At 39.9% G+C, this 23,982-nt stretch overlaps 1 protein-coding gene across 1 annotated transcript in view; it reads right to left on the bottom strand.

The window, feature by feature from the left end:
- The window catches only part of LOC126101117 (uncharacterized), a 164,606-nt gene extending 145,180 nt beyond the window's left edge, over positions 1 to 19,426 (bottom strand). Inside the window, exons 1-2 of the mRNA XM_049911835.1 lie at positions 19,299 to 19,426; positions 13,675 to 13,872 (exon numbers count right to left, since the gene is read on the bottom strand). Coding sequence (XP_049767792.1) covers positions 13,675 to 13,752 — 78 coding nt within the window. The 5' untranslated portion in view covers positions 13,753 to 13,872; positions 19,299 to 19,426. The remainder of the gene's footprint in view (positions 1 to 13,674; positions 13,873 to 19,298) is intronic.
- Positions 19,427 to 23,982: the final 4,556 nt, after the last annotated feature.

The raw sequence follows: 23,982 nt of genomic DNA, 5'->3' as shown, positions 1-23,982 counted from the left end.
CGTAAACATCATGAGTCAGTGAATATTCTCGAATATAATACGGAATTGGATATGTGGGAAGATCTCATGAAAGAACTGAGTAATGAAACGAAGGAAAAAGGGTATACTTTGCAAGCGATTGTAGTAGCAAAGGTAAATAACGTACTGGTTAATGTACTAATAGTTACAGGAGCGACGGTTAGTGTGATGACGATGAGTTGCTTGAATAAGGTTAGTCAGCAACAGAAACTACTCATCTTACCAGTAACAGGCTGCACGGTATCAGGAGCATTTAGCGTGAAAGTACAATGAGTAATTAAGCAGATACGGGTGAAAATTGAACTATTAGGCGTAGCCTTAGAGTGCACTTTCTTGGTAGTGTCTAGAATGTCCACGCCGTGTATTTGGGGTATGGATTTTTCATATGATTATGGTGCAGTTATTGATATGAAGGAAGGTGTGTGTACTTTTGTAGTTGAAGGCAAACCACTCAAGGTAACTTTACTGAAGATGGAATTATTTTAGGAAAATATTTCCAGAACATAACCATTAATTGTCTTCCTGTTAATGCTTTGCATTTTAAGAATAATGATTGTGTTAGGCAAACTGATGATGAGATCAATGTATCGAGTATCGCTGAAAAGATACAAGTATCGGAATATTTATTGCCACAACAACAAAATGAATTGAGAGAGAGCCTTGCAATTATTTTTGCCAGTATTTAATAAAAAACCAGGTGTAATTAAAGACTTTGAATATAATATCAAAATGTACCCTCATTCAACTTTTTGTAAAACTATGTATTCAGTCCCTTGGTTGAAGAGAGAAGCCGTAACTAAAGAGATCAAAAAGATGATAGACTGGGGAATTATTGAGACTTCCACATCTGAATACTCAAGCCCATTATTGGCAGAGACTAAGCCTAATGGTGACATTCGGTTAGTCTTAGATGCTCATGATATTAATAATATTATTAAGCCTGTAAGGACTCGCCTGGAGAATTTAGAAGAACTATTACAGATATTTCACGGGGTGAAGTTGCTGACCTCCCTTGACCTCCGAATCTCATATTGGCAAACTAAGATATCTAAAGAATCAAGGAAGTATACGGCATTCATTTATCTAGGACGTAGTTACCAATTTCAAGTAATGCCGTTTGGGCTGAACATTAGTGGTGGTGTTTTTTTAACTGCTTTAGATGCAGTGCTCGGTCCGGAGTTACTAGAGCGGGTCACGGTATATGTTGATGACTTATTGATTGCCACAGAGACATGGGAAGAACATATTGAATTGATGAATCGCGTATTCGAAAAATTCCTAGAGTATGGAGTTATGGTTAATTTAATGAAATCCAAATTTGGAAGAAATTAGATTAAATTCTTGGATCATATTGTAGTTCCTGAAGGAATTATTACTAATCCTAAAAAGTTGGATGCAATAAGGAATCGCCCGTATCCACAAAGTAAGAAACAGCTTAAGTCATTTTTAGGTTCGGCATCCTTCTTCAGAAAATTTGTATCTCAGCAATTACTAAATAAAGACTGTCTGTTGCAATTGTTGAGGAAAAATATATCATGGCACTGGACAGAATCTTGTAGTGAGGCCTTTGATGAGATTTGAAATGCTTTAGTAAATGCTCCGTTGCTGCATCATCCACAGATGGATAAAGATTTTTTCATAGCAACAGATGCAGCGGAAATGGGACTAGGAGCTACATTATTCCAAATGGACAATGAAAATAATGTAGAAACTATAAAAATAATTGCCTTTGCTAGTCGAACCTTATCAGGTTGTGAATGCTCATACAGTACTACTGGTGTCCGCCGCTCGTGGTCTCGCGGTAGCGTTCTCGCTTCCCGAACACGGGGTCCCGGGTTCGATTCCCGGCGGGGTCAGGGATTTTCACCTGCCTCGAGATGACTGGGTGTTTGTGTTGTCCTCATCATTTCATCATCATCCAGGAAAGTGGCGAAATTGGACTGAGCAAAGATTGGGAAATTGTACGGGCACTGATAACCACGCAGTTGCGCGCCCCACAAACCAAACATCATCATCATCAAACATCACAGTACTACTGAGTTGGAAGTATTAGCAATTATATGGGCATTAAAAAACTTTCGATATTTTGTGTATGGTAAACAGATAGTGATATATTGTGATCATAAAGAAGTGACATCCTTAATGATGAGTAGAATGTTACAGGGCCAACTAACGTGTTGCGATTTATTATTACAAGAATATAACATAACTGTTAAGCATGTAAAAGGGAGAGACAATGTTGTCGCTGACGCAAGGTCAAGGTTACTGACTACCAAGATCAATGAGGTTGAAGAAGAGTGAATAATGGATTTCAAGGTGGTGATGTTAGGAATACTTCACCATAGGAGAGAGGTTAATGAAATGTGTTCACGAATAGGGAAAATGCAGAAAGTAGACAGTAAATGGAGAAAAATAATCAATGATTTAAGAACAGGAATGATTGATAAAGTTAATAGTCATTATAAAATGCAGTGAGGCATATTGTTTTATCGTAAAACTGATAAGAATGAGCGGAAGGTATGCATTCCCTCAAAGAGTGTTGATTACATATAGTTGTTCACACATGTGAGATGGGGGCATTTCGGAGTGCTTAAGTGTGTAATGAAATTACGACAACTATGTTTCTATCCAAATTTACTGAAAAGAGCTCAAGAAATACTCAAGAGGTGTAGGCTATGTCAAAAGGTGAAGCCGGTTAATTATTGTGTTAAAGATGTATCCGTTTATACCTAGGAAACCTCTCAGCATCATGTCTAATGATACGTGTGGGCCATTTCCAGTAGCAAAAGGAAATTTTAAATATGTATTTGCGATGTATGATCTTTTCACAAAATATGTAAAATTGTATGTGTTACGATTGACTAATGTGAAACCTATGTTAAGAAAGATCATAGATGATTACTTAGTTAAAGTGGGGAAACCTGCAAAGCTAATTTCTGATAATGCATCGTATTTCCGAAGTAAAGCATAGCATGAAACAATGAAGACATGGGGAATTCCTCATGTATTCATTGCCCACTTCAACCTGTCAGGGAATCCCACAGGAAGAGTTTTCTGGGTAGTAAACAAATTCATAAGAACGTATATGTATAACCAACATCATAGATGTATCTAAAAACAAAGATGATGTGACTTACCAAACGAAAGTGCTGGCACGTCGATAGACACACAAACAAACACAAACATACACACAAAATTCTAGCTTTCGCAACCAACGGTTGCTTCTTCAGGAAAGAGGGAAGGAGAGGGAAAGACGAAAGGATTTGCATTTTAAGGGAGAGGGTAAGGTGTCATTCCAATCCTGTGAGTGGAAAGACTTACCTTAGGGGAAAGAGAGGACGGGTATACACTCGCACACACACACACACATCCATCCACACATATACAGACACAAGCAGACATATACAGAGGCAAAGAGTTTGGGCAGAGATGTCAGTCGAGGCGGAAGTGCAGAGGCAAAGATGTTGTTGAATGACAGGTGAGGTATGAGTGGCGGCAACTTGAAATTAGCGGAGATTGAGGCCTGGTGGATAACGGGAAGAGAGGATATATTGAAGAGCAAGTTCCCATCTCTGGAGTTCTGACAGGTTGGTGTTAGTGGGAAGTATCCAGATAACCCGGACGGTGTAACACTGTGCCAAGATGTGTTGGCCGTGCACCAAGGCATGTTTAGCCACAGGGTGATCCTCATTACCAACAAACACTGTCTGCCTGTGTCCATTCATGCGAATGGACAGTTTGTTGCTGGTCATTCCCACATAGAATGCATCATAGTGTAGGCACGTCAGTTGGTAGATCACGTGGGTGCTTTCACACGTAGCTCTGCCTTTGATCGTGTACACCTTCCGGGTTACAGGACTGGAGTAGGTGGTGGTGGGAGGGTGCATGGGACAGGTTTTACACCGGGGGCGGTTACAAGGGTAGGAGCCAGAGGGTAGGGAAGGTGGTTTGGGGATTTCATAGGGATGAACTAAGAGGTTACGAAGGTTAGGTGGAAGGCGGAAAGACACTCTTGGTGGAGTGGGGAGGATTTCATGAAGGATGGATCTCATTTCAGGGCAGGATTTGAGGAAGTCGTATCCCTGCTGGAGAGCCACATTCAGAGTCTGATCCAGTCCCAGAAAGTATCCTGTCACAAGTGGGGCACTTTTGTGGTTCTTCTGTGGGAGGTTCTGGGTTTGAGAGGATGAGGAAGTGGCTCTGGTTATTTGCTTCTGTACCAGGTCGGGAGGGTAGTTGTGGGATGCGAAAGCTGTTGTCAGGTTGTTGGTGTAATGGTTCAGGGATTCCGGACTGGAGCAGATTCGTTTGCCACAAAGACCTAGGCTGTAGGGAAGGGACCGTTTGATGTGGAATGGGTGGCAGCTGTCATAATGGAGGTACTGTTGCTTGTTGGTGGGTTTGATGTGGACAGACGTGTGAAGCTGGCCATTGGACAGGTGGAGGTCAACATCAAGGAAAGTGGCATGGGATTTGGAGTAGGACCAGGTGAATCTGATGGAACCAAAGGAGTTGAGGTTGGAGAGGAAATTCTGGAGTTCTTCTTCACTGTGAGTCCAGATCATGAAGATGTCATCAATAAATCTGTACCAAACTTTGGGTTGGCAGGCCTGGGTAACCAAGAAGGCTTCCTCTAAGTGACCCATGAATAGGTTGGGCTACGAGGGGGCCATCCTGGTACCCATGGCTGTTCCCTTTAATTGTTGGTAGGTCTGGCGTTCAAAAGTGAAGAAGTTGTGGGTCAGGATGAAGCTGGCTAAGGTAATGAGGAAAGAGGTGGCAGGTGGCAGGTGATCGGCGTGAAAGGAAGTGCTCCATCGCAGCGAGGCCCTGGACGTGTGGAATATTTGTGTATAAGGAAGTGGCATCAATGGTTACAAGGATGGTTTCCGGGGGTAACAGACTGGGTAAGGATTCCAGGCATTCGAGAAAGTGGTTGGTGTCTTTGATGAAGGATGGGAGACTGCATGTAATGGGTTGAAGGTTTTGATCTACATAGGCAGAGATATGTTCTGTGGGGGCTTGGTAACCAGCTACAATGGGGCGCCCGGGATGATTGGGTTTGTGAATTTTAGGATGAAGTTAGAAGGTAGGGGTGTGGGGTGTTGGTGGGGTCAGGAGGTTGATGGAGTCAGGTGAAAGGTTTTGTAGGGGGCCTAAGGTTCTGAGGATTCCTTGAAGCTCCGCCTGGACATCAGGAACGGAATTACCTTGGCAAACAATGGATAGAATTAATCGGAAAATTTGAAGAAATGTATAATGAATTACCACATATGTCAACCGGTTATTCACCTAATGAGATTTTATTTAATAAGCAAAATAATAATGAGTGGCTTGGTAAATTACCATACTTATGTAATAAGACAAAGGACTGTGAGGAAGTTATACATAAAGTGTATTTAAGGTTACAACATAAAGCTAATCTTCGAAAAAATCAGTTCGATAAGAAGCTAGGTTTAGGAGTTAGCTATAAAGTTAGGGATTGTGTATTATTAAATAATCACCCCAAATCTTCAAAGAAAAAAAATAAATAGAAAATGGTGTAGCTTATTTAAAGGACCATACAGGATTATTGAAACCCCACATGCAGGAAGTTACCTTCAGGAAGATGAAGATGACAAGAAGATAAAAGGAGTATATCCTCATATATAATTGAAGAAATATTTTCATTGATCAAGAATTTAATTTTTTGTATGTATAAAGTAGAATAAGATAGGAAGCAAGAAGACATGAACAATGTTCATGAAATTTTCTATGTAGGATTTGGATACAATTAATCAATAGTAGTAGTTTTTATAACACTTAAGTAAATGTTAAGTCGTCAAAGATGATAATGAGTTCCATTAAGAGTTTAACGAGTAATAGCAACATGTTCATTGAGTTTTGTTTAATAAGCCATTGAGAAAGATGACGGCTTTTATTAAAAGTTATTAAGTAGTTAAGTATGTGCCTATTTTAAGTTAAATATTAATGTTTGTTGGTTATTCTTTGCTAACATGCCTCATCATGTTATACAATAAACGAGGCAACAAGTACGCAAGCACACTGAAACATCTTGTCATGATCATTCCGGGATAAGGAAATTGATTAAAAAAGAGAAAAGATCACTTATTTTGAGAATAGTGAGAGAAATAAAGAGGAAAGGTAAATAAATACAAACCGATCAACTCATAGACTTAAAAAGGGGGAAAGGCATTGCAATGATAAACATTACTAATACAATAGTGACAGTGTTTAAAAACTGTACTGGTTAATAGACCGATAAGATACGTGTGAACTGACAAAAAACTTAATCAGACTAAATACAAACATGATCAATTAATTGTGGAAACAATGTGCCATGATAAAAACAATGAACATGTAGTGCCATGTATGTGCATAAGAGAAGAGTGAATTAATTGTTGCAGACTAATCGACAGTGGTGACGCGGACCGTCTTACAGTAGATTGTACTGAGTTATTAGTGCAGTCTACCACGAGAGCAGCGACTGGACAACGCAGGTCACCAGACGAGCACAGGTTATCAGATCATACTCGCTGCCTTATACGATCTGACGCTGTAGCACCCTCGCTACGGTGCCCAAGAAGAAGAAACTGGCTTCGAACCAGGCCATGTTTGCAGCTCACATGGCCTGGTGCAGACGCAATGTCAGTGTGGCGATGCATCAGAAAGAAAGTGAACAACAATAATGAAATTTTATAAGTTGTGAAACTTAAGTTCAGATGACTGTACCACATTATGTGACAGTCCAGTTTTGTCTCTCTCTCTCTCTCTATCTCTCTCTCTCTCTCTCTCTCTCTCTCTCTCTGTGTGTGTGTGTGTGTGTGTGTGTGTGTGTGTGTGTGTGTGTGTGTGTGTGTTGAATGTATGTAAAAAAAATAAAAACAAGGACCACACCTCGCTAGGGACGTTGAAACAGGAGGTCATGTACCCACTTCATCGTCCAGGGGGTATGTATAATGACCCAAGGACAGAAAACCCCAACTTTGTGATGTAGGGAAGTGGGTCACTTGACAGTGAGAACATCTATTGGTGATAAAAGAAATTAATTACACTGATAATGTTTTGATTAACAACTGTTATTGTTGTTGTGGTCTTCAGTCCTGAGACTGATTTGATGCAGCTCTCCATGCTACTCTATCCTGTGCAAGTTTCTTCATCTCCCAGTACCTACCGCAACCTACATCCTTTTGAATTTGCTTAGTGTATTCATCTCTTGGTCTCCCTCTACGATTTTTACCTTCCACGCTGCCCTCCAATACTAAATTGGTGATCCATTGATGCCTCAGAACATGTCCTACCAACCGATCCCTTGATCTAGTCAAGTTGTGCCACAAACTTCTCTTCTCTCCAATCCTATTCAATACCTCCTCATTAGTTATGTGATCTACCCATCTAATCTTCAGCATTCTTCTGTAGCACCACATTTCAAAAGCTTCTATTCTCTTCTTGTCCAAACTATTTATCGTCCATGTTTCACTTCCATACATGGCTACACTCCATACAAATACTTTCAGAAACGACTTCCTGACATTTAAATCTATACTCGATGTTAACAAATTTCTCTTCTTCAGAAACGCTTTCCTTGCCATTGCCAGTCTACATTTTATATCCTCTCTACTTCAACCATCATCAGTTATTTTGCTCCCCAAATAGCAAAACTCCTTTACTACTTTAAGTGTCTCATTTCCTAATCTAATTCCCACAGCATCACCCGATTTAATTAGACTTCATTCCATTATCCTCATTTTGCTTCTCTTGATATTCATCTTATATAAGTTGTAGGGTCAGTATTGCCTCACGTGTTCCAATATTTCTACGGAATCCAAACTGATCTTCCCTGAGGTCGGCTTCTACTAGTTTTTCCATTCGTCTGTAAAGAATTTGCGTTAGTATTTTGCAGCTTTGGCTTATTAAACTGATTGTTCGGTAATTTTCACATCTGTCAACAACACCTTTCTTTGGGATTGGAATTATTATATTCTTCTTGAAGACTGAGGGTATTTCGCCTGTCTCATACATCTTGCTCACCAGATGGTAGAGTTTTGTCAGGACTGGCTCTCCCAAGGCCGTCAGTAGTTCTAATTGAATGTTGTCTACTCCCAGTGCCTTGTTTCAACTCAGATCTTTCAGTGCTCTGTCAAACTCTTCACGCAGTATCATATCTCCCATTTCATCTTCATCTACATCCTCTTCCATTTCCATAATACTGTCCTCAAGTACATCGCACTTGTATAGACCCTCTAGATACTCCTTCCACCTTTCTGCTTTCCCTTCTTTGCTTAGAACTGGGTTTCCATCTGAGCTCTTGATATTTATACAAGTGGTTCTCTTTTCTCCAAAGGTCTCTTTAATTTTCCTGTAGGCAGTATCTATCTTGCCCCTAGTGAGATAAGCCTCTATAACTATAACACTTAAATACTGAGAGTAACATACAAAAGAGGAGATAAAATGAAAGGGTTGTCATGCATCATCTTTTAAACATCTATAGAATAAATTTAAATTCATATGAACGAAGGTTAAATCCAAGGAGGTAATTTGGTCAAAGATAACATTTACCATAGAAGAGAGTTGTAGTCGCATCGAAAAGGAAATTCAATGCGCCTACAATGCAACTTGGATATGGAAATGTTTAGTTAGTTGCTCTTGATTCACTCTAGAGTACTATTGCAATAGTCTTCTGGAAGCAAACACTATTAGATTGTTTCAGTTGTGAAAATTCGTAGTTTGTGAGAGAGAGACTAAAGCCATACTCAGTCATTTGACTGAATAAAGTAATCCTCACCGTTATCAACACAATGGTGATTTTAATTGAGTGATACTGATTTACTGGACTTAACCTTCGGACTGAAGAACAGTTGCGAACTTGATAGTAGTGGATCAGTGACAAGAAAACTGTTTGTAGTCTTGAGTAGGACACAATAATACAAAGTCCTGAAGAAAAAACAATACGCCGTTCAATCAAAATTTCTTGTCAACGTCACAATTACTGGACTCATGAGAAGTTAATATCATATGACATATCACCAGTGTAAGGTGAATAACATAAAAAACAGCATTACAGTGTGTTACAAGGACGTTACTTCAACCTAAGTGATCTCTAGAGTTACGTTGGACCGTTGTTAATAATTTGACGTATCAATGACATAGCAACGGAATTACGAACAGAAATTATTAATCCTCACTAAGGATGATGTGAAAAATGACCGTAATGATAGGATTAAGAACCAAGATTTCATTGCTCGATGAAACTAACTGGGCGTAAGATAAAAGATAAAACAATTGCAATTTATCAGTTAACACAAACTGATAAGACTGTTATGGACGAACAATAGAATATTTCTTAACTACATGAGGAGCTGTGTTTTATGAGAGTTACAGGTGCTGTCTATGTCATACTGACGGGGACAAACATCATTACAAGTTGTGTCTCCTCCCGACGAGTGCAGAAGGAGTGAAGGGACATCATAATCTGTATGCGAATTTCAACACTCCTAAACATCCATAGGTCCATTGTTTCCTAAGCAATAGTGAAGTGGAAACGTGAAGCGACACTTACAGCATGAAAGGTTACAGGCCGACCTTGTCTGTTGACTGGCAGAGACTGCCGACAGTTGAAGAGGTTCATAATGTGTAATAGGCAGTCATCTATACAGACCACCACACAGGAATTCCAAACTGTATCAGGATCCACTGCAAGTACTATGACAGTTAGGTGGAAGGTGAGAAAACTTGGATTTAATGGTCGAGCAGCTGCTCATAAGCCACACATCACACCGGCAAATGCCAAACGACGCCTCGCTTGGTGTAAGGAGCGCAAACATTGGACGATTGAACAGTGGAAAAACATTGTGTGGAGTGACAAATCACTGTACACAATGCGGCACTCCAATGGCAGGCTGTGGGTATGGCGAATTCCCAGTGAATGTTATCTGCCAGCATGTGTAGTGCTAACAGTAAAATTCGGAGACGTTGGTGTTATGGTGTGGTCGTGTTTTTCATGGAGGAGGCTTGCACCCCTTGCCGTTTTGCATGGCACTATCACAAAACAGTCCTACATTAATGTTTTATGCACCTTCTTGCTTCCCACTGTTGAAAAGCAATTAAGGGATAGTGATTGCATCTTTTTTGAACATGATCGAGCACCTGTTCATAATGCGCGGCCTGTGGTTGAGTGCTTACATGACAACAATATCCCTGTAATGACAGGCCTGCACAGAGTCCTGACCTGAATCCTATATAACGCCTTTGGGATGTTTTAGAATGCCCACTTCGTGCCAGGCCACACCGATCGATATCGATACCTCTCCTCATTGTAGCACTACATGAAGAATGAGGTGCCATTCCCCAAGAAACCTTCCAGCACCTGATTGAACGTATGCTTGTGAGAGTGGAAGCTGTCGTGAAGGGTAAGGGTGGGCCAACACCATATTGAATTCCAGCATTGCCAATGGAGGGCACCATGAACGTGTAAGTCATTTTCAGCCAGATGTCTGGATACTTTTGATCACATAGTGTAAGATATTTACTGGAAACAGAAGACCACACTTCCATTTACAACACAGCCTACTGGCCCATTTGACAAGTGCCCAAGCTTTTTGTCATTCTCAGACTCGCAGAGTGCCTGGAAGTTTGGCATATGTGTCCAACGCATGGTTTACGAGAAATTCTTTGAGAAATTATTGAATGTCTGAAGATGTATTCTTATTTCCCATCCACAGACAATGTTTACATCTGAACATCAAACAATGGAAAATCCAGGATGGAATGTAACAATACCAGAGAAGGAAAGTTGTTACTCACCATATAGTGGAGATGCTGAGTCGCAATAGGCACAACTAAAAGATTCACACAATTATAGCTTTTGGCCATTAAGGTCTTTGTCAGCAGTAGACACACATACAGACATGCACACACACACACTCACACAAATGCAACTTGCACACACAACTGCAGTCTCAGAGAACTGAAACCACAATGCGAGCAGCAGCACCAGTGCATGATCGGAATGGCGACTGGGTGGGGGTAAGGAGGAGGCTGGGGCGGGGAAGGAGAGGGATAGTATGGTGGGAGTGGTGGACAGTGCTGCAGTTTAAACAGAGAGCAGGAGAGAAGGTGTGGAGGGGGGAAGGTATAAGTAGTGGAAAGGAGAGAAATAAAAAGAAATTAAAAGTCTGGGTGTGGTGGTGAAATGACGGCTGTGTAGTGCTGGAATGGGAACAGGGAGGGGGCTGGATGGGTGAGGACAGTGACTAACGAAGGTTGAGGCCAGGAGGGTTGCAGGAACGTAGAATGTATTGCAGGGAGAGTTCCCACCTGCGCAATTCAGAAAAGCTGGTGTTGGTGGAAGAATCCATATAGCACAGGCTGTGAAGCAATCATTGAGATGAGGAATATCATGTTTGGCAGCATGTTCAGCAGCAGGGTGGTCCACTTGTTTTTTGGCCACAGTTTGTCAGTGGCCATTCATGTGGACAGACAGCTTGTTTGTTGTCATACCTACATAGAACGCAGCTCAATGGCTGCAGCTTAGCTTGTAAATCACATGACTGGTTTCACAGGTGATGTTAGTGACCGAACTGGAGTAGGTGGTGGTAGGAGGATGTATGGGACAGGTCTTGCATCTAGGTCTATTACAGGGCCATAAGGGAAGGGATTGGGAGCAGGGGTTGTGTAAGGATGGACAAGTATATTGTGTAGGTTCAGTGGACGGCAGAATACCATGGTAGGAGGGGTGGGAAGGATAGTGGGCAGGACATTTCTCATTCCAGGGCACAATGAGAGGTAATCGAAACCCTAGCGGCGATTCAGTTGCTCCAGTCCCAGATGGACTGAGTTACAAGAGGAATGCTCCTCTTTGGCTGGACTGTGGGACTTTGGGAGGTGGTGGAAGAATGGAAAGATAAGGCGTGGGAGATTTGTTTTTGTATCAGTTGCTCCAGTCCCAGATGGTACTGAGTTACAAGAGGAATGCTCCTCTGTGGCCGGACTGTGGGACTTTGGGACGTGGTGGGAGACTGGAAAGATAAGGTGTGGGAGATTTGTTTTAGTATAAGGATATGAGGGTAATTATGGTCATCTTCCGTTTCAACAGTGGTTTCATACAACAGCTTCTTCATGTGCCCTCAGAGGAAAAAATCTGGAGAAGCGAGGTCACTTGACATGGGTGGGCGGGCCACAGGGGCACCTCAGCTGATCCACTGATTTCCAATGGTAGCTCTCAGATGATTCATTACAGCAGTGCTGATAAAGGCTGGTGACCAATCATGCTGGATATACATCCTTCGTCTAACATTCAGAGGTATATCCTCCAGTAGTTCTGGCAACACATTTTCCGTGAAGATGTGAGATCTCCATCCATTGAGGCAGAATTGAAGAATATACGGTCCAGTCAACCTATCACCAAGAATACCGGCCCACACGTTAACACAATATCACTTTTGATGAGCACAAGGTCAAATACCTTATGAATTCACATGCCACCAAAGGTACAAATTGTGGATACTGAAAGGGCTTTAATGAGTAAACAAAGCCCCATCGGTGTACAGGATCTCAGCCAGAAATAAAGTGTGCAGGGCAGTTTGTTGTAAAAACCATTGTGCAAACTGCACATGATGGGGAAAATCTTCAGGTGCTAGTGCTGCCATGTGCCGAAAAAGCATGGGATGAAGCTGTTAGTCATGTAACACATTCCACACGAGGCCATGTTTGGCACCAAGGACGTGTGCAAAAAGTGTACTAGGAGTTATGTCAACTTGTCGCAGAATCTTGTCTTCTCTTTTGGGAGTTCACACTGTTCCTACTCCGACCTGTATCACGCATAAATGCGTGGAAAGCGCCTGTTTCATATAACAAGTGATACAGACATCAGAATGTTTGGTGTTGCGGAACACATTAGTTAGAAAAGTGTTGTCAGATACTCCCTCACTGCAGATCATCCATTTTCACTCACAGATCTTTATATCAGATGCATGTCAGCTATGTCAGCATATGTGAGCCACTCCATGTTCACTGTTGGTTAACAAGTGGTAACTAGTCTGTTTACAAGGAAGTTACCATTGTTGTCACAAGGTAGTGATGCTTGCACATGAATCAGTGAAGCAGACCTCAGAGCCAACACAGACACACAGAGTTGTTTTGAATGTTGGTACAAATTCCCAGTCAGCAACACTGACACTACACCTAACAACAGCAGTGCTACCAAATATTCCCTAACATTACAAGTCGACTTCAGAGACCATATGTTCCTCATTGATGTTCTCTGCTTCTTGCATTAATTTGAATGAATAGTTTCAGAACACCCTCTATATCCCTAGAACACCCCTGAAAATGTTTGCAGTTTCCCACATGGACTTTCATTTCACACTGACATAAAGGATTATTGATATAACTTTTATATGAAAGGCAACAGAAGTTTTGTATAATATTGACTTAATGTGTGAAAAAAGTATTAAGTGACTGCTGTAATTCAAGCAGTTCACAATTACAGCAATCATCTACAAAAATTGCAATGCAAAAAAAAATCCAATATTTTCAAATTATCCTAGGTACTCTTTATCTGACCAAAGACCCAAGAAAATTTACATTATAATTGACTTCACATATTACACTTATTTATAAAAATAATTGTAGATGTGCACAAAATACCATACCCACCGTCTGAAATTCTTTAACAGATGCTTTCAGGGACTCAATCATAGCTGCAGCTTCTCTTGCTTGTCCTCCAGCATTCATGAGTTCATTGAATACATCAGATTCATCTGATATTATTCCTTCTCTTTCTTCTGGCTGAACCTCTTCCCCACCCTCCTCTCCACCTTCACCTATCTCACCCACGCCTTCTCCTTCCTCACCCTAAAATTAAACATTTAAAGAATAGTTGTAAATTTATTTATTTACAGTAGGAGAGCATCACTGAAAAGGATAAGTAATGACAGACACCATTATTAATGAGAAATGACAAAAATAAGAAAAATAACTTACAAACTGTTAGCTTCAGGAAGCAAAATTACATTATGTAAGTAACAGCGAGAGCATTCCATCAGTTTTATTTACTTTTCATTGTCTCTTGGTCAGATTTCTTGGTGTTCTATTACACTTGCACAAGATACACTTCTGAATTCTAGAGGCTAGTATGTCAGTGAACATTAAAACACTTCCAGTCAATTTAAGAAGACATTACTGTAGCAAATAGTTCTATATCATAAAAATAATTTGATACAGTTCAAAATACACAACTAAAAAACTAAATGTTATTGCAGAATCAGACAAGATTATGAAGTTCTACCATCCTGTTCTCTGAGAAAGGGTTTGAATGTTTGAAATTAGTTACAAAATTAAAAAGTAGTATTAAACAATACGAAACTGAAGTACTTGTGACTCTCAATTTAAGGTCCTTAATCTGATCCTATTTTTTTGGATGTAAATCACAATAAAGGTCTAGAAATACAATAGATATTAACAACATCACTGATAGTATCACCCTGCCAAAATTTACTCCTATGGGTAGCCATACATTAATTAAATAGTACAGAATTTAAAGTTATTTTTCAAGTAGAGATTTCATGATGTCATTTTTACTTCCATGCATCTCTCGTAGTTTGGAGCTTTTGCACTACAGACTGCTTCTCCTACAGCAAAAGCCACAATGGCATCAAAAAGCAAGAAGGTGATGCAGAATTGTATGTTGTGAGGCATGTCAGAGGCAGTGATACAATAGAATGAGTAAAAGAAATCAGATAAATATAATTTTAATACAGTCAAAAATATTCATGGTAACTTTCAGGAATAAAATACAAATATGTCCCTTTCCACCCCTTCCTGTCTCATCAGCCAAAAGTAACAAAGTATTTCTGTTGTTCAAACACTTGCTTTCAGTTATTATAGACAGATAAAAAAATGTAATTTATTTCTTATTTTTCATGATAGATACTACTGCTCTGTCTTTCCTCAATTTAGAGATCCACGCATCATGGATACTCTGTGACTGGATGTCATTTCTGTCCCCAAATCATCATTAAGATAGGATAGAATGGTTAGACAATTTGCTTGAAGTTTTATTGTGTGATGCATTTCTTAATTGGAATAGGACAACATGACTGGCATTTCCTTACTTTTATGAGGAAAACAGACTAAAAACCATCTGTCTGGCACCTGTGCCAGATTAATGGGCCTAGGACTGAACTAGTAGTGTTAATTTACTCCTCTTGCTAGCAAGTACTATCCCTTTAATTTTATAAAGTTAAGCCTACTTTTATTGCAGGAAAATAAAACAAAAACACTAATGAGATTGCTTAAGGGAAAAAAATCATTTTGTTACAAACAGTTCAGACTCTGGTAAGTTCTTAGAGATTCAAAGTGCCTTTTATTTTTTTACCATAAAAATAACAAAAAACTGTTGGTCCAAAGATTATAATTTGAAATCAAAGATAAATGAAAATGAATAGGAATAATAGTTTACCTTCACAAAATGATTAACATTTTAATGCTACAAAATGAAAGATGATCTAGCTAGTATGTAGAAGTCCAACTCTCAATATTAGAAGAAACTGTGTAGCACACAAGAATGTTCTAACTTTTAGAACCACAGATTCCTTCTCCAATGAAAGAACATAGGAGACAGTTGTGTGAGGTAGCAGAAAAATGCAGTATGAGGATGGTTATGTTATTAAGAAGACAGATGAAGAAGAATCATGAGGTGCAAAAAGAAAGGAAGATGAGGAAAATGGAAAATAAAGTTTTTTGGTGAAATGTTATGGGTTAAAATCCACTGCAAGTCAGATCAAAGTGACACAAAATGGAATAAAAAGGTTAGAATAAAAAATAAAAGCACTGGAAGATGAACTAATTTAGAGACAAGAAAGGAACAGGGAAAACAGAAATGTCTGTGTATGTTCAAATGTTCTGGCTGATTTCTAGTGGCAATCCCTACATGACATGCTGTACAATGAACAGACGCCCATTAGTATGTGAAACAACCAGTCACACGAATGGCTATGAATTTACCAGTATTTGAGCTGAAGTATGTGAATGTAGTAGGTGAGTGTACGGTTGTATTTGAGCGGAACTGCTTGTGGGGGGAAACGATAGCAATAAATTTAACTTACATCTGAAATGCTTTCAAGAGAACAATAGAACTAAGGAAAATACTGAAGATATGAAAAGTTTAGTGAAGGTGAGAGTCAACACTTATAGATAGTGGTGTTATCTGGGTAAGAGCACTTAATTATGGTTAATAGCAACTAAGCTAAAATAACTTGTTACCAAACTAAAGTTAAATTAATGAAGAAGGTGCAAAATAGTAATGACTTGTAGGCAAAAAATAACTTGCTGACCAAACCCTTTTTATTTTCAACACATGCAGTAGTTAGAAGGTATTAAGATGAACTTAAGTTTATTTTTGTACAGTATTATCACAAAAAATTGAAAGATAGTTCTCAGCTGAATTATGGAGTACACTTAATTACTAATTGGGGATGCTTTTCCAAAATGTTCTGTACCAACAATTGAATGCCACAATAACACACACTGAAAGGTCCTCTTCTATTGGCAAAGAAGGAAGTCATGTGACAGAGGGCCCAATTCTGGAGGCATGTTAGATGGATGACATTTTGACTCAAGGATTGCACAACAGTATGTTAACACAGCTTGTTGACCCTCGTCCCCAACCCCTTCACCTCCCAATCAGGCATGGACACCAGATCATATGACATTACTTCACAAGTAAATGATGATCTCCCAGATGAGAATGTGGTGACAGACTAAATGGGAACAATGTCATTGTTGACTATGTGAATAAAGCACAACCATTCAAATAACCTATTATTCATTAAATCCTCCCTTCAGAAAACACTGCACTATGAATAGATCTCTCAATGAATTTAATGGAAGTAATCATTTTCATGGTATTTCATTTAGGTGCTGCAAGAGCAACACAATCTTTAAACAAGAGTTTTCAATGGCATTGGCACATCTGAACCATTTTGTGGCTAACTGGGGCTTAGAATCTTCCAAACAATAATAATAGCTGCTTATTAAGTAGCACTTATTTTTAACTTACTCCTTATATGGAGCATTAATACTTTTTGCTGATATAATTAATACAGTGTGTGTGTAGTTTTTATGGAGAAGGGGGGAGGAGGGCATTCATTCTCATGGAATAATTCAGATTCAGGAATCAATTCAACAAAAAGTTAAAATAAAACTAGTTGCTCCTAATTATCAGCACAGTAGCTGAAGAGCATATCTGTTCCTTTTAATAACTGAATAAATTTAAATTTCTGTATAGCATTTTAAGCAAATATCTTCACATCTATACTGGGTGATCCCACATACATCCAGAATGAGTAAACAAAATGAGTTACAGTTTTTTCTAATTAATGGCAGACAATATGATAAATTTTCTGATACAGGCAAGTAATTTTTAATGTTTATAGCGGCTGTATTATAATACTGACTTTTTTAATGGATTTATGAACTATTTGTATAGTGTGGGAAAGAGCCTCCTAAGAGAGCTTCAGTAATGTAACATGTATCGAACTTGATCAAATAGTACGAGGCTTGACTGAGAAGTAATGCCTCCACCTTCGTTAACTCTTCAACAGCTGGCAGTATTGGTACACTGCAGGTACTGGCTTTTTCCATAGCCTCTTCTCTACAGCTCCAGCTGACAGGAAGCCTTAGCATTGAACAGTTGTGGTATTACAGTGTAAAGCATGGAACCTTGCGCAGACACTCGGTCGATGCGGTTTAAGCAATGTGCAGTCGTTGAATTCTTGACAGCAGAAGGTGTCACCCCAAAAAAGATTAATCAGAGAATGAAAGCAGTTTATGATGATTGTGTTAATGTGAGTACTGTGTGTCACTGAGCGAGTAAGTTTAAAGATGATGAGGCAGGAACATCCAAACTGCATGACAAACAAAGAGTTGGACATTCTGTGACAGCAACCACTGAGTTTCACAAGCAAAATGTTGACAGATTGATTCAGGATGATTGTCGTATCACTCAGAGAGAAATTGCAAGCACAATCACCGTTTCACAAGAATGTGTGGGTCACATTATTGCTTTGCTTGGCTATCAGAAGATCTGTGTGTGATGGGTAGCCCAGATGCTGACGCCTGAAATGAAAGTGCACAGACTTAAAATTTGCCAGAACCTCCTCCCACATTACGAGAATGAAGGTGATACCTTTCTCCATTCACTTGTGACAGGAGTCGAAATTTGGGTACACCATTACGACCCGGGGACAAAATGTTAAGTCTATGGAATATCGACACAAAGACCTGCCCCAGAAAAAGAAATTCAGGACGCAGCCCTCAGCTGGAAAAATCATGGCCACAGTGTTCTGTGATGCAGATGTTGTTATCCATGTTGATTTCATTGATGGTGGAACAACAATAAATTCAGAGCGTTACCTCACAATGCTGCAAACTCTGAAACGACAGCTCACAAAGGGTCTGAAAGGAAAAAAGAAATATTTTCCTGCAGCATGACAATGCCAAACCACACTCTTCAAGTACCACCACAGCAGAACCTCAGAGACGTGGCATCCTCCATACGGTCCTAATTTAGCAATGTCTGACTTCCATCTGTTTCTGATAATGAAAGACAATCTGTGGGGACATCATTAAGCTTCTGATGAAGATGTTGAGAGAACTGTGAGACTGTGGTTGTGGAAACAGAGTGTCAACTTCTTCCATGACAACTTCAGAAAACTTGTTCATCGTTGGCAGGAATGTATTCAATTGGCTGGTGATTATGTGGAAAAGTGAAAATTGGTAATTAAAGATCACATTCTAAGGATTATTTCTGTGTTTGATTCATTAAAATATTCCCATCCAAATCCAATTAATAAAGGCCGAGGCTTACTTTTCATTCAACCCTCGTAACAAGATAAAAGCTCCATAAACCACAGTTCTAACACCAGAATAAGTGATTCCGCAAACGCCTGCCCCACTTTACCAGACCCAAACAAAAATGCCACCCATGTATGGCTCATGTGTGCTTGAAGCTCATCAGACTCTGCTCTGCTGTTGTAGCACTCAGACAATTTACTCGTGAAATGATTCAGAGTTTCACAACACATACAATAGTCAAAAAATATACACATCAAAATATTGAAAACAGCACACCACAAAGGGTGCATCAAATTGAAATGAGATGTATTAGACATATTGATACAGATGAGAGATTCACTTGATCCCAAAATCAAAGCATGTAAACAAATAGAGTGAATATAAGTAAACAAATGTAGTGCAATGTCAATAATGCACTAAGCCACCTTCTGATCCAATACATGCTGCAAAAAGGTTCAGCTCAAGCTGATTAGATGTCTGTTGTTTTGAAGCAGAATGGCCAACAAATCTTGAACAGCCACTTCCAAATCATGTACGGAGTGACAAGGTGGCATCTGGAATTTCAGATGGCCCCATGCATAGTCTGGGGAGCAGCCAAACCATGAAAGAGTTGGAACATAACATAGGAAGTCTTGAGCATCTTGAGCTGTATGTGGACGAGCATTACCTTGCTGGAAAAGTGCCCCTGATAGGCCATGCAGGAGAGATACCAACTGCAATTGAAGAATGTCATGAATATAACACTGGCATGTTAAGGTTCCACATACCATAACTAGAGGGGAGCCAGCTATCGTAGGCTATAGCCCCTCAGACCATTATCCCAGCTGGCAGTTGTGTGGGCTGTGTGCACAGACAGTCACCAATGTCTCAGTGTTAATAGCAGTACACGAAAAGGATACCTGAATTGTAAATTCGCATGTGCAAGATGTCTGGAAATGAATTGTGGAACAACTGTCACCCATACATCTGCTTGTATTGTGGAGCAAGTCATTGTAGGTTCACTGATCACTTGCAACAATCTTTTGATATTCTCACCTCACAGTCTTGCTGGTTACTCCAGACCTAGTAACTTGCACATGGATGCCATCTTGTGCCCACTGCTCCCAACATTGTCTGATGGAAAACACTGAACAATCGACCTGGTGAGCCATATGGCGTGCTGACCAGCCTGTGTTTTCATGCCAATAATAAGGCCCCTCTGAAACTGGCTTAATTGTGAGAAATGTCATCTAACACATCTACCTGGCATTCTGCACCTACTAACAACCTCCTCAAGTCAGGATGTGACCTTCACATGTATGATTCGTCTAATATGTGTCATTTAAATAGGGTCTGCTGCCTGACTGCAGTACCACTGCAGGGTCTGTGGGATTGTGTATTGGCACCAAACTTAGCATTCACATATTGATCTCACCGTACTTATCTGCAAAGATTCACAGATCTACCTTTCTTGCGTGCCTCAACGATACAGATAGCCATACCGTAGGTGCAACCACAACGGAGGGGTATCTGTTGAGAGGCCAGACAAACGTGTGGTTCCTGAAGAGGGGCAGCAGCCTTTTCAGTAGTTGCAGGGGCAACAGTCTGGATGATTGACTGATCCAGCCTTGTAACACTAACCAAAACAGCCTTGCTCTGCTGGAAACGCGAACGGCTGAAAGCAAGGGGAAACTACAGCCGTAATTTTTCCTGGGGGCATGCAACTTTACTGTATGATTAAATGATGATGGTGTCCTCTTGGGTAAAATATTCCGGAGGTAAAATAGTCCCCCCTTCGGAACTCCAGGTGGGGACTACTCAAGAGGACGTTGCCATCAGGAGAAAGACAAATGGCGTTCTACAGATCGGAGCGTGGTATGTCAGATCCCTTAATCGGGCAGGTAGATTAGAAAATTCAAAAAGGGAAATGGATAGGTTAAAGTTAGATATAGTGGGAATTAGTGAAGTTCGGTGGCAGGAGGAACAAGACTTTTGGTCAGGTGAATACAGGGTTATAAATACAAAATCAAATAGGGGTAATGCAGGAGTAGGTTTAATAATGAATAAAAAATAAAATAGGAGTACAGGTAAGCTAGTGAACAGATTATTGTGGCCAAAATAGACACGAAGCCCACGCCTATTACAGTAGTACAAGTTTATATGCCAACTAGCTCTGCAGATGACGAAAAAATTGATGAAATGTATTATGAGATAAAAGAAATTATTCAGGTAGTGAAGGGAGACGAAAATTTAATAGTCATGGGTGACTGGAATTCAAGAGTAGAAAAAGGGAGAGAAGGAAACGTAGTAGGTGAATATGGATTGGGACTAAGAAATGAAAGAGGAAGTTGCCTGGTAGAATTTTGTGCAGAGCATAAATTAATCATAGCTAACACTTGGTTCAAGAATCATGAATGAAGGTTGTATACATGGAAGAACCCTGGAGATACTAAAAGGTATCAGATAGATTATATAATGGTAAGACAGAGATTTAGGAACCAGGTTTTAAATCGTAAGACATTTCCAGGGGCAGATGTGGACTCTGACCACAATCTATTGGTTATGAACCGTAGATTAAAACTGAAGAAACTGCAAAAAGTGGGAATTTAAGGAGATGGGACCTGGATAAACTGAAAGAGTTTCAGGGAGAGCATAAGGGAACAATTGATAGGAATGGGGGAAAGAAATACAGCAGAAGAAGAATGGGTAGCTTTAAGGGATGAAATAGTGAAGGCAGCAGAGGATCAAATAGGTAAAAAGACGAGGGCTAGTAGAAATCCTTGGGTAACAGAAGAAATATTGAATTTAATTGATGAAAGGAGAAAATATAAAAATGCAGTAAATGAAGCAGGCAAAAAGGAATACAAACGTCTCAAAAATGATATCAACAGGCAGTGCAAAATTGCTAAGTAGGGATGGCTAGAGGACAAATGTAAGGATGTAGAGGCTTATCTCACTAGGAGTAAGATAGATACTGCCTACAGGAAAATTAAAGAGACCTTTGGAGAAAGGAGAACCACTTGCATGAATATCAAGAGCTCAGATGGAAACCCAGTTCTAAGCAAAGAAGGGAAAGCAGAAAGGTGGAAGGAGTATATAGAGGGTCTATACAAGGGCGATGTACTTGAGGGCAATATTTTGGAAATGGAAGAGGATGTAGATGAAGATGAAGTGGGAGATATGACACAGCGTGAAGAGTTTGACAGAGCACTGAAAGACATGAGTCGAAACAAGGCCCCGGGAATAGACAAAATTCCATTAGAACTACTGACAGCCTTGGGAGAGCCAGTCCTGACAAAACTTTACCATCTGGTGAGCAAGATGTATGAGACAGGCGAAATACCCTCAGACTTCAAGAAGAATATAGTAATTCCAATCCCAAAGAAAGGTGTTGTTGACAGATGTGAAAATTACCAAACTATCAGTTTAATAAGTCACAGCTGCAAAATACTAACTTGAATTCTTTACAGACGAATTGAAAAACTGGTAGAAGCCAACTTCGGGGAAGATCAGAAATATTGGAACATGGGAGGCAATACTGACCGTACGACTTATGTTAGAAGAAAGATTAAGGAAAGGCAAACCTATGTTCCTAGCATTTGTAGACTTAGATAAAGCTTTTGACAATGTTGACTGGAATACTCTTTCAAATTCTGAAGGTGGCAGGGGTAAAATACAGGGAGCGAAAGGCCATTTACAATTTGTACAGAAACCAGATGGCAGTTATAAGAGTCGAGGGGCATGAAAGGGAAGCAGTGGTTGGGAAGGGAGTGGGACAGGACTTTAGCCTCTACCCGATGTTATTCAATCTGTATATTGAGCAAGCAGTAAAGGAAACAAAAGAAAATTTTAGAGTAGGTATTAAATTTTCATGGAGAATAAATAAAATCTTCGAGGTTTGGCGATGACATTGTAAATTATCAGAGACAGCAAAGGACTTGGAAGAGCAGTTGGACAGAATGGACGGTGTCTTGAAAGGAGGATATAAGATGAACATCAACAAAAGCAATAAGTGGATAATGGAACGTAGTCAAATTAAGTTGGGTGATCCTAAGGGGATTAGATGAGGAAATGAGACACTTAAAGTAGTAAAGGAGTTTTGCTATTTGGGGAGCAAAATAACTGATGATGGTTGAAGTAGAGAGGATATAAAATGTAGACTGGCAATCGCAAGGAAAGTGTTTCTGAAGAGGAAAAATTTGTTAACATCGAGTATAGATTTAAATGTCAGGATGTCGTTTCTGAAAGTATTTGTATGGAGTGTAGCCATGTATGGAAGTGAAACGTGGACAATAAATAGTTTAGACAAGAATAGAATAGAAGCTTTCGAAATGTGGTGCTACAGAAGAATGCTGAGGATTAGATGGATAGATCACATAACTAATGACGAAGTATTGAATAGAATTGGGGAGAAGAGGAGCTTGTGGCACAACTTGACTAGAAGAAGAGATCGGTTTGTAGGACGTGTTCTGAGACATCGAGGGATCACCAATTTAGTATTGGAGGGCAGCGTGGAGGGTAAAAATTGTAGAGGGAGACCAAGAGATGAATACACTAAGCACATTCAGAAGGATGTAGGCTGCAGTAGGTACTGGGGGATGAAGAAGCTTGCACATGATAGAGTAGCATGGAGAGCTGCATCAAATCAGTCTCAGGACTGAAGACCACAATAACAACAACAACCTTTCTTCCCTCTGTGTGCGCTGTTTTATGTTCCTGAGTGTATATGGTTCTCATTTATCACAAATGTCACCAAACTGTTAGAAGACTGGTGGAGTTACATGACAATTCCAAGCCCTTATGATCCGATAAGCAAACACTTAAAAAAATGCATAAAATATCCTCAGTTTTCTCATCACATCAAATCTTAGTACAATTTTCAGTGTTCAAGAAATCCTCATTCATCTTCAACAGAGACAACTGACCGCCATGGTTGCTGTTGTGTTAACCATCTATAGCCGAAAGATGAATTGTTATTGATTGGTGTACATCAGCATTACATAATGTGCCCAGAGCTTGTATTTATGTCTGCACTACTGATGCCAGTGCCCTTGTAGGAACACCAACAATTCAATGCATTTCTGTATATCTTCTCAGCATCAATAGCTCACTTCCATGCAGTGTCAAGAT

Source organism: Schistocerca cancellata, chromosome 1 (assembly GCF_023864275.1).
Source record: "Schistocerca cancellata isolate TAMUIC-IGC-003103 chromosome 1, iqSchCanc2.1, whole genome shotgun sequence".
NCBI lineage: Eukaryota > Metazoa > Arthropoda > Insecta > Orthoptera > Acrididae > Schistocerca > Schistocerca cancellata.
This window is presented reverse-complemented; position numbering and strand designations above follow the sequence as displayed.